The following is a 12510-nucleotide window of genomic DNA, read 5'->3' on the forward strand; positions in this document are numbered from 1 at the left end:
ACTTATTAAACTCGCTCTAGCAAGAGCAATGCAGCAATGCCGCACTCAAACACCAAGCACAGCTGCACTCAAACCGAGCGCACTAAACACCAAGCACAGCTGCACTCAAACCGAGCGCACTAAACACCAAGCACAGCTGCACTCAAACACCAAGCACAGCTGCACTCAAACCGAGCGCACTAAACACCAAGCACAGCTGCACTCAAACCGAGCGCACTAAACACCAAGCACAGCTGCACTCAAACCGAGCGCACTAAACACCAAGCACAGCTGCACTCAAACACCAAGCACAGCTGCACTCAAACCGAGCGCACTAAACACCAAGCACAGCTGCACTCAAACACCAAGCACAGCTGCACTCAAACCGAGCGCACTAAACACCAAGCACAGCTGCACTCAAACTGAGCGCACTCAAACACCAAGCACAGCTGCACTCAAACACCAAGCACAGCTGCACTCAAACCGAGCGCACTCAAACACCAAGCACAGCTGCACTCAAACCGAGCGCACTCAAACACCAAGCACAGCTGCACTCAAACCGAGCGCACTCAAACACCAAGCACAGCTGCACTCAAACCGAGCGCACTCAAACACCAAGCACAGCTGCACTCAAACCGAGCGCACTCAAACACCAAGCACAGCTGCACTCAAACCGAGCGCACTAAACACCAAGCACAGCTGCACTCAAACACCAAGCACAGCTGCACTCAAACTGAGCGCACTCAAACACCAAGCACAGCTGCACTCAAACCGAGCGCACTCAAACACCAAGCACAGCTGCACTCAAACCGAGCGCACTCAAACACCAAGCACAGCTGCACTCAAACCGAGCGCACTCAAACACCAAGCACAGCTGCACTCAAACCGAGCGCACTAAACACCACGCACAGCTGCACTCAAACCGAGCGCACTAAACACCACGCACAGCTGCACTCAAACCGAGCGCACTCAAACACCAAGCACAGCTGCACTCAAACCGAGCGCACTCAAACACCAAGCACAGCTGCACTCAAACCGAGCGCACTCAAACACCAAGCACAGCTGCACTCAAACCGAGCGCACTCAAACACCAAGCACAGCTGCACTCAAACCGAGCGCACTCAAACACCAAGCACAGCTGCACTCAAACCGAGCGCACTCAAACACCAAGCACAGCTGCACTCAAACCGAGCGCACTCAAACACCACGCACAGCTGCACTCAAACCGAGCGCACTAAACACCACGCACAGCTGCACTCAAACCGAGCGCACTAAACACCACGCACAGCTGCACTCAAACCGAGCGCACTAAACACCAAGCACAGCTGCACTCAAACCGAGCGCACTAAACACCACGCACAGCTGCACTCAAACCGAGCGCACTAAACACCACGCACAGCTGCACTCAAACCGAGCGCACTCAAACACCAAGCACAGCTGCACTCAAACCGAGCGCACTAAACACCAAGCACAGCTGCACTCAAACCGAGCGCACTCAAACACCAAGCACAGCTGCACTCAAACCGAGCGCACTAAACACCAAGCACAGCTGCACTCAAACCGAGCGCACTAAACACCAAGCACAGCTGCACTCAAACCGAGCGCACTAAACACCACGCACAGCTGCACTCAAACCGAGCGCACTAAACACCAAGCACAGCTGCACTCAAACCGAGCGCACTAAACACCACGCACAGCTGCACTCAAACCGAGCGCACTAAACACCAAGCACAGCTGCACTCAAACCGAGCGCACTAAACACCAAGCACAGCTGCACTCAAACCGAGCGCACTAAACACCAAGCACAGCTGCACTCAAACCGAGCGCACTAAACACCACGCACAGCTGCACTCAAACCGAGCGCACTCAAACACCAAGCACAGCTGCACTCAAACCGAGCGCACTAAACACCAAGCACAGCTGCACTCAAACCGAGCGCACTAAACACCAAGCACAGCTGCACTCAAACCGAGCGCACTAAACACCACGCACAGCTGCACTCAAACCGAGCGCACTAAACACCAAGCACAGCTGCACTCAAACCGAGCGCACTCAAACACCAAGCACAGCTGCACTCAAACCGAGCGCACTAAACACCACGCACAGCTGCACTCAAACCGAGCGCACTCAAACACCAAGCACAGCTGCACTCAAACCGAGCGCACTAAACACCACGCACAGCTGCACTCAAACCGAGCGCACTAAACACCACGCACAGCTGCACTCAAACCGAGCGCACTAAACACCACGCACAGCTGCACTCAAACCGAGCGCACTAAACACCACGCACAGCTGCACTCAAACCGAGCGCACTAAACACCACGCACAGCTGCACTCAAACCGAGCGCACTAAACACCACGCACAGCTGCACTCAAACCGAGCGCACTAAACACCACGCACAGCTGCACTCAAACCGAGCGCATTAAACACCACGCACAGCTGCACTGGCACTGTGCACCGTGCAATCAAAACCAGCATGCAAGCTGGCCAGCAGGCTTCTGCCTAAAGGGTAATTAGAGGAAGGGGAAGGGGAAACTTCTTCACTAGAAGGTTCCAGAAGTCGACTACTACTGGACAGAATGCATTAATTCTATTTTCCTTGTATGTAATGAATGAATTATATTTAAGATACACGTTTTTTTCTTTCATTTCTAAATGTAATGCACCCACCATTGCTGCACTGATTTCCACATGCGATTGAGCCATGCGACTCTACAGCACTAATGTAGCGCAGTGTATAGTGTGTTCTAGTGCATATACAATACCTTGTTTAGACAGTAGCACAGTATTCTATAGCATTGATGCGGTGCTATGCAGTTCTTACTGTAGTATTATGTAGGATGTTCCACAGTACCTGTAAAATACTGGTATTTATTTAGAACGAATGTGTTATTATGTAGTACTAATTATAGTATTCTATAGAACTGAAGTCATTCTCAAAAACAGTATTTCGTGATATGTATAATTATTTCTAAGAAGACGCTCTTATCCAGGACGACTCATAGTTGTTACAAAATATCACATTGCAGATAAGAACCGTTATAAAATACAATAAAGTCACCAGTAAACAACAGCAAAATCAAATAAGAGAAAATAATGACGTTTGAGAGCGATTTCAACTAAGAGCAGTTAAACTTATAGTAAAACTTATAACTTCACAGTGTAGCCGGACTCCAGACTCGGCGCTCAGCCCTTACCGCCATTCACAAATTAGATGTTGGAGCAGAGGGGAGGGACTTACGAGAGGAGCAATCTGACTGGAGGACAGCGTGGAAAGGGGGAGGTGCCAGAGGAGGAGCGAAAAAACAGAAGGCATGCGAGAACTAGAGCAGAAAGGTGGTGGCGAGAGGCTGAGGTGAAAAATAAAGAAATCTATCAGTTGATTGTTAATAATCTGACATTAATGTGGGTATTCATCTTATAGGTCAGTGTGTTATTGCGTATACTAACGTGTGCTAGTTATCTAACCGCGCTTTTTGAAAGGGTTGTTTGTGTGTTTTAGAGTGCTAGGGAAACGGTTGGCGTATATGGGTAAGAACATAAGAACATAAGAACATAAGAAAGTTTACAAACGAGAGGAGGCCATTCGGCCCATCTTGCTCGTTTGGTTGTTAGTAGCTTATTGATCCCAAAATCTCATCAAGCAGCTTCTTGAAGGATCCCAGGGTGTCAGCTTCAACAACATTACTGGGGAGTTGATTCCAGACCCTCACAATTCTCTGTGTAAAAAAGTGTCTCCTATTTTCTGTTCTGAATGCCCCTTTTTCTAAACTCCATTTGTGACCCCTGGTCCTTGTTTCTTTTTTCAGGCTGAAAAAGTCCCTTGCGTCGACACTGTCAATACCTTTTAGAATTTTGAATGCTTGAATTAGGTCGCCACGTAGTCTTCTTTGTTCAAGACTGAACAGATTCAATTCTTTTAGCCTGTCTGCATATGACATGCCTTTTAAGCCCGGAATAATTCTGGTCGCTCTTCTTTGCACTCTTTCTAGAGCAGCAATATCTTTTTTATAGCGAGGTGACCAGAACTGCACACAATATTCAAGATGAGGTCTTACAAGTGCATTGTACAGTTTTAACATTACTTCCCTTGATTTAAATTCAACACTTTTCACAATGTATCCGAGTATCTTGTTAGCCTTTTTTATAGCTTCCCCACATTGCCTAGATGAAGACATTTCTGAGTCAACAAAAACTCCTAGGTCTTTTTCATAGATTCCTTCTCCAATTTCAATATCTCCCATATGATATTTATAATGTACATTTTTATTTCCTGCGTGCAGTACCTTACACTTTTCTCTATTAAATGTCATTTGCCATGTGTCTGCCCAGTTCTGAATCTTGTCTAGATCATTTTGAATGACCTTTGCTGCTGCAACAGTGTTTGCCACTCCTCCTACTTTTGTGTCGTCTGCAAATTTAACAAGTTTGCTTACTATACCAGAATCTAAATCATTAATGTAGATTAGGAATAGCAGAGGACCTAATACTGATCCCTGTGGTACACCGCTGGTTACCACACTCCATTCTGAGGTTTTTCCTCTAATCAGTACTTTCTGTTTTCTACATGTTAACCACTCCCTAATCCATGTACATGTGTTTCCTTGAATCCCAACTGCGTTCAGTTTGAGAATTAATCTTTTGTGCGGGACTTTGTCAAAAGCTTTCTGGAAATCTAAATAAACCATGTCATATGCTTTGCAATTATCCATTATCGATGTTGCATCCTCAAAAAAATCAAGCAAGTTAGTTAGGCACGATCTCCCTTTCCTAAAACCATGTTGACTGTCTCCCAGTACCCTGTTACCATATAGGTAATTTTCCATTTTGGATCTTATTATAGTTTCCATAAGTTTGCATATAATAGAAGTCAGGCTTACTGGTCTGTAGTTACCTGGTTCAGTTTTGTTTCCCTTTTTGTGGATCGGTATTACGTTTGCAATTTTCCAGTCTGTCGGTACCACCCCTGTGTCAAGAGACTGCTGCATGATCTTGGTTAGCGGTTTGTAAATTACTTCTTTCATTTCTTTGAGTACTACTGGGAGGATCTCATCCGGCCCAGGGGATTTGTTTATTTTAAGAGCTCCTAGTCCCTTTAACACTTCTGCCTCAGTTATGCTAAAGTTATTTAAAACTGGATAGGAACTGGATGACATGTGGGGCATGTTGTCAGTATCTTCCTTTGTAAAAACTTGTGAAAAGTAATCATTTAACATATTTGCTATTTTTTTTTCTTCCTCTACGATTTTGCCATTTGTATCTCTTAAACATTTAATCTCCTCTTTGAATGTTCTCTTGCTGTTGTAATATTGGAAAAACATTTTGGAATTGGTTTTAGCTCCCTTAGCAATGTTCATTTCTATTTCTCTCTTGGCCTTTCTAACTTCCTTTTTGACTTGCATTTGCAGTTCTGTGTACTCTTTCTGTGTACTTTCTTTTTGGTCCTTTTTTAATGCTCTGTAAAGTGCCTTTTTTCGCTGAATATTTTTTTTAATTGATCTATTAAACCATTTTGGCAATTTAGTTTTACATTTAGATTTGTCTACTTTAGGGATATAATTGTTTTGCGCCTCTAGTACTACGTTTTTGAAGAACAACCATCCTTCTTCTGTGGGTGTTTTCTCTATTTTACTCCAATCTACTTCTGTTAGTCTCTGTTTCATGCCTTCATAGTTTGCTTTTCTAAAATTGTAAACCTTAGCTTTAGTCTTTACTTTTGAGGATTTAAAAAACACTTCAAATGAGACCATGTTGTGGTCTGAGTTTGCCAGTGGTTCTCTGACCTCTGTTTTAGTTATTCTATCTTCGTTATTTGAAAAGACTAAATCAAGGCATGCCTCCCCTCTAGTGGGTGCCTTCACAAATTGTGTTAGGAAGCAGTCATTTGTCATTTCCACCATTTCTATTTCATCCTTCGCGCTACCAACCGGGTACCTAACAGATGAAGCCTATATTTTGATATTTCTACAGTAGAAATACCCCTAAAGTACTATATTATTCTATAGAGCCTGTCACAAACCCCACAGATCGTGTGCTGTAGGATTCTATGGTAGTATAGTAGTCTAGACACATGTTCATGCGGTTCTGTACATAGCAGGGGAAATCTTGGCCCACTGTCAGGATGTCCATAATTATTTGTTGAACCAATTAAACAGCTGACCAAGTCCTTTCTCTTTTAATCATATTAAACAGACACCATTGATGTAGACCCAAGAGCTAACCAATACTCGAAATCGCATTTTATTACCCATCGTTAGTTTTCATGGCACCTTTATCGTGCTGAGAATATTTATTTTAATTTTTGCTTTATTCAGGATATCCTGTGGAACTGCTGTGTCCTGGTACCTTTGCTGTAGGTCACCTGGTCTGATTGCAGACAGGCAGTTGGACAGGTCATTTACACACATAAGTACATATATTAATCTAAATATGACATTATATATACACATACAGACTCTGCCTTAAAATGCCCAAAGATAGCCTACTTATAGGCCAATGTAAAAAAATGAACATTTAATCAAAACCAACAACTGTTTTCCATTACAGTAATCAAATGATAGCAATGTATCTAATTTATTACTTCCAAACATGTTTTCATGTTTTTTTGGTCAAAATATATTGATAGATGGGGTGACTAACAAATCAAACTTTATCAGAGTGTTAAACGCTGACATTGAAAAACCCACTGGTTATAAGCCTAGCAAAATGTGTTATCCCAAAGGAAAGCAGTATCCTTGTTAAAATAATAATTAGCGTGACAGATTGCTTTGTTTTCTTGTTTCAGGTTCAGGAGTTGGAAGATCCTGTCCAATTTGACGTTTGATTTCTCTTCAAGGTGTAAAGCGACGCTGTAATGAAGCAAGTAAGGAAAAGTATTCTGTACTTTTAGATGAAATCAATACACAGGAGCCACTGAGTGCAATGCAGCGATTCATCTGTGCTAGCACCACTGTGTTTTCTAACGAGACTACCAATGGATAGTCATGGCTCTTGCCCGTCTGTCCTTTTTCATTCATGTTCATTATCATTTATAACAGCATCACAGTTAAATGCACAGTATGCATACACACGTGACAGTGGGGGTGCCAAGGGGGTGTGAAACACAGTCCTTTTTAACCAAAAAGACAGGATTTTACCATTTGCAGTAAAGGGCTTTCAGAGTCAACCCTTTTCCATTCTTTTTTGTATTGTTATTTTTAGTGCCCGGTTATCCCAGTGAGATCCTGAGCTCATTCCCAAAGGGGGCCTCATGGGACAGCAGGCTTATAACAATCATAGAAGGGTGGTATTTCTGTGAAACCCAAGACCATTTAAGAAAGGTTTTAAGAATGTCAAACATACACTTGTAAAGCAGACTGTACCTGTTGTATTATATTCTGACTGAGACCCCTTAGGGTAAGTTAAATCATAGATGTAGACCCATCTGAGCCTTCATTCTGATGTAACCAAGCCAGAACAGCAGCTCTGCCCTAGCTGCCTGTGTTATATGCTTGCATTTGTTTGAGAGGTTGTTGAATTGCACTGGACCCTTAACAGGGATTCCTGTGGTTCACCCCCACACAAGACTCTCAGGACTTCAACCCATCATATTATTCTGAAGCATGGGCAGCTTCTGCCTGTAAGCTGGAGTACCATATATCAGCCTGGGCATCACAGTTCCCTCCCCTTTTCCCTTTCCCATTCAGCTCTCACTGCCACTACAGGTCTTGTAGATGAGCTTGTCGTACTCATTCATATGGGCCGGTAAGCTTCCATATGGATGATCAATACTGTAGGTAAGTCAATGTGCATTTTCTTTGCAAGTAAATCAATAAAATCCCCAAACAACTGTAATACCCCCAGTTCCTCCCAACTCTTTGGGGTGTATTAAATCTAAAATTAAGACAGATAGGGGTTTTGAGAAGCTGCTCACATTGTGCAGCTTTCCACAGTGAGGATTCTTAACAGGTAATCGCAAGAACATAGAAAAGATGAATAATAAATGTTAGGAGATTTTTTATTTTTTTTGGAAGGGGGGAGTGATACATGATTTCAATAAAAGAATATGTTTGCAAATACATTTTATTTATTTTTTTTTGTTCCTATTTTGAAGCAATCTATTGCTTCAGATGTATGCAGTACACAGAAAATATGCACCATACAATTGGTATTATCAGCAGCAGTAGTAGTTGTAACCATAGTATTTCACTAGATAAAAAGACACAATCAGCTCAATCTTCAGATTTTTCAAGTACTGGAAAGTGTATTTATCTCCACATTAATGCTTAAATGTAGTAGACACAGTATTTACACTTTCCCGCATATGTTCGCCAGAGTCTGGTTCAATTTTTCTGAAAGAATAAAGACAAGAACCACAGTTAATTTACAACTCCACAAAATGAGTTCATTCTTAAAATAAAATAGCTAGGTGAAACCAATGCTTGTGTAACTATATGTGTATTTATCAAACCCCTGTTTTCGTAACAGCGTGCTCAGTTCGGATCCTCCGCTGTGGTTTGGAACGCTCTCCAGCAGTATGCGCATTGCTGAAGAAGTCTCACTCTGAACGGTTCAGTTGCTTTAAAGTGTTACAGAACATCCTGGAAAGTTTACAAGAACAACAGTGTGTTACCTTTTTCTGTGTCCCGTGTTAACTCTATCACCGCGTTGTATTTTTAAACATATTTGTATCATGACAAAACAAAATAAAAAAATGCTGCGATTGGGACTACACTCCAGCACTCGTAAAGTGATGTGTTTCTTGTAAACACTACAGGTAGATTGGAACACGTGAAGAAACAAGGGTGTCTCTTGAATGTATCTATACGGTAGCGGATCAAAACCCTGCAGTTGTCTGAAGCAGTAAAATAAGGGTTTATTTTAGTTCTGTTTGTTTTGTGTTAAAAGGTAACCATGCCAGTATGTTTGTTTACATAAGCTAAATATTTCTAGGACGGCTAGTTGCACGATCTGTAAGTCCTTTCAGTGGGAAGTTACCGAGGAAAATCACCGGACTGCCCTTCCTCAGGAAACATCCGTTAATCCGGGATTAGTGATATTTAGGGTCTGTGAAAACAGTCATAAAACACACCCTACCAATTTTAAATATTTTGCTTTTAAACATAATTATTATTGTTATTTTGTTTAATATGAGGAATGACGTGTATTCATGGTACATGGCTAAAAAGACATTTAAAGGCTTTATATAGCCAGTGTAAATTCCTAGGACCATTATTGCACATCATCCCTATTTCTCAAAGGAATGTCATTCATACATTAAGAATAGCCTTCGAGTTTGTAATTATCTTTTTGATATAAACATGGATTATATCATAAGCTGTTCAACGTAAAGCGTACAATGTAATGTTAAGACGGTAGGTGCCCATAGCCGGCTTCTGTTAAATAGGAAACTTACCTTTTGAATTGTCTACAGTGTTTGAAAACTGTTGTTAGAACAGCTCGTTTTAAAGCAGGGCTGCAGACTATGTACAGTATCGGCGTTATAATTGTGTTTACCCTTATTAATATATTAATCGGGTTTACTGCCGAGCAGTGAAACAGGCTGTAGTGAAACTGCAAAGTTATTGATCAGACCCGGAGTCCATATGATCAGGAAACACGCTGCAACAATTACGATCAGTTGAATGGATGCTTTTCTGCTTTCCCTTTCTTACATTCCCGATAGTGTCCAGCGTTAAAGCTAATGGTACGAGCATTGTGCAATCGGCGTTTCACTTCACCACATTCTTCTGAAACATCGGGTATTTATATCTTGCAAAAAGCGAAAAAAAAAAGCCAGATGGGAAAGACCTAAGATTTCTTGTATTTGTAAAAAAAAATGGAATTAACCAGGAACATTGGGAGTTTGCAATCTACAAAAGCTCCCCGGCGATTAATTTAACACCAGTGTTGACTTCACTACAGTGTCAGACTCCATTACATTTGAAAGCAGTTGCCTAAGCCTTATTCTATAATGGTATACCAGCTCCATGTGGTAAAAAGCATTTTAACAGAATCACACTGTAAATAAAATATAAGATGATCAATAGTAGCCTACACACCTGTATCAACATTTCCAGTAATTTAATGACAATGCAATGCTACTTAAGTCAATGTATAGATTTTAGCCAGGATTCTAAGAGGCAAGTAAACCGCAACCGCTTCTTACCAAAAAAAAAAAAAAAAAAAAAAAAAAAAAAAAAAAAAAAAAAAAAAAAAGAAACGAAATGAAAACAAAACGGTTCAGCCTTTTCCTGTGTTCTCACCTTCTTTTACATTTCCGGAACACACACCAGACTCTTCTCAGAACAGCTTCCTTAAGAGTTGCACTTCCCATTATGTACAGGGCTGGCGTGCAAATGGGGTTTACTTGGGACAGTACAATGAAAGGGTCAGTCCCATTATTTATATATATGTATGCATACGGTGACGCCATGTTAGTCAGAATGCTATTGACGAACACTGGAGTCCAAAGACCAAGGAAGCAAAACGCCACAACAATAATGAGTCTCAGCGAGGCTTTCTTGTTGTTGGTTTCCGGACCTGGCGGATCTCGTGAAAGTTGATATTTAGCAATAAGATAGAGTTTAAGGTTCAGTCCAAGCATTGTAAACGTTATTAATATCTGAAAAGTTAATGGACCATATGCACTATGCATTGTAGATACATCCGAAGTGACGACGTTTCTAATCAACACTGTTAAATAAACGTAAACCCAACAAAAAATGCAAATTCCAATAATTAGTGACCTGGTGATGTAGCGACTATAAACATAAGGGTGACTTATGGCTAGATATCGATCAATCTGTGCGAAAAGAACAGTAAAAACGTTCACTCCCCCAAATGAAGGTACTATGTAAAATGTTGAATTCCTTGATGGATAATATTCTTGCACATCAAACAGTCCAGTGTAATAATAACCAAAACCCGCTAACACATCGCTTATGCTTGTGTTCAGCATGAAAATGAATCTGTTTTCCGTGCGAAGAGACTCTGTGCAAAGTATAGCTGTAACTACCGAACCAGCGACTATAACAATAGTGGTAGCTATTAGTATGTTCAAAATGAAAATGACAAAGTCGTCAGGGCTATCAAATTCCACTACGAGCGGGACAGTCATAGCTGCTTGTGTCTGGGTGATGATAAAGTGAGGCGCTAGTATTAGCGTGTTGCTATTTATAGTGTTGAGGTAATTTGGAGCGGTGAAGTGATGGATCTCTCCCCGGAGTTCAGATAAATCCCTGGAAACTAATTAAGAAATGTTCTTGAGATACTGAAAGCAAACAAACAAGTCAACATTGTCATTGGACTGGAAAATGAGAATGATTGTAGGAATGGAAATAAGACTGCATAGCAGTATGATCCATTCCTGGTTTTACTGTGAGTTTAATACGAGTTAGTGTTACCTAAACACGGTGGCTAATCAAGCTTGTATTACAGCTCGGAATGAGTGAACTGGAACTGTTATTCAACGGGGGTCTTATATCTATCCCTGGTGCGTGCGTGCGTGCGTGCGTGTTTATGTATACATGCATGTGTGTTTTTTATGTTTTTTGTATTTTTAAAACCGCATGTGAAGGAGAAGCAATCGGTATTATTCCAAAACTTCTCTAATAAACAACAATAAACATGCTCAGCATACATATGGAATAGGAGCACAGCACTGCAATGGCAGTCTAACAGTGGGTACACACAAGAACCCCTATTGCGTGTCTGTGGACTGTGAATGTAAAAAAAAAAAAAAAAAAAAAACTTTTACCTTTAAAACTCTGAGCGTTGTTCTTGGCATGGGTGACACATATGTTGTTACATTTAAAAGAAGCCAAGAACCTAAGCACAGCACTGCAGAAATCTCTCATCTTTAGCACGCCCTCTAAAGTAACAACGAGGGTAGTGAAACAAATAAGTAACATTCACCTCGTGAACCCTGACAATCTGCAACACTGTATAATGCGGAATGATCATTTACAATAGTTTTTAGTATGACATTAAAACAGCGTGTGCTGAAATATTCATCATAATGATGATGACAGGCTTAAAACCGGTCCTAAGAGATGTGACAGCAGTTTGACCTGCCATTGCAACACAGACTTTATTTCGAAAATGGTTATTTTTAATGTTACCATAATGCACTTTCTAAATACTATGGACTCGCGACAGCAAAGTTAGATGTGAAATCTAAGACAAATGTGCAGTATTAGATTCAGCATGAAAATGCGCTGTGGGTGTGTGGTTTGCCTTTAGGTACTTCTGGGGCAAATTCCCGAAGCCTTTTCCAGGGGAGCAATCGTTAGCACGCCCACATATAGTTGTAAAAGTTACTGAATGCATACCAGTGATTTATATAAATGAGTTCAGGTAGCTTAAAAATAAAGTAACATACATTTCTAGAAATGTCATATTTATATATTCTCTACTGTTGCATAATAATGCATGGCAATTGCAAAGACCAGTGCATACTGTAAATATTTTTTAAAAGTAACTTATGTTACATTCTCGTTGCCTTATGGTTTATTTAAGAACATTCCTTTAAAATAAATAATTCAGTAATC

The 12510-nt window shown here is 41.2% G+C and overlaps 1 protein-coding gene across 1 annotated transcript; it reads right to left on the bottom strand.

The window, feature by feature from the left end:
* Positions 1-10220: 10220 nt before the first annotated feature.
* LOC121297076 (probable G-protein coupled receptor 34) lies at positions 10221-11078 on the bottom strand. The gene has a single exon (XM_041223085.1). It carries the CDS (start codon positions 11076-11078, stop codon positions 10221-10223), a length of 858 nt encoding a protein of 285 aa, XP_041079019.1.
* Positions 11079-12510: the final 1432 nt, after the last annotated feature.

This window comes from Polyodon spathula, chromosome 22, assembly GCF_017654505.1.
Source record: "Polyodon spathula isolate WHYD16114869_AA chromosome 22, ASM1765450v1, whole genome shotgun sequence".
In the NCBI taxonomy this organism is placed as follows: domain Eukaryota; kingdom Metazoa; phylum Chordata; class Actinopteri; order Acipenseriformes; family Polyodontidae; genus Polyodon; species Polyodon spathula.

Bases quoted from the DNA above. Each gene is read 5' to 3' on its own strand.
- LOC121297076 (XM_041223085.1), bottom strand. From the start codon at position 11,078: ATGACTGTCCCGCTCGTAGTGGAATTTGATAGCCCTGACGACTTTGTC.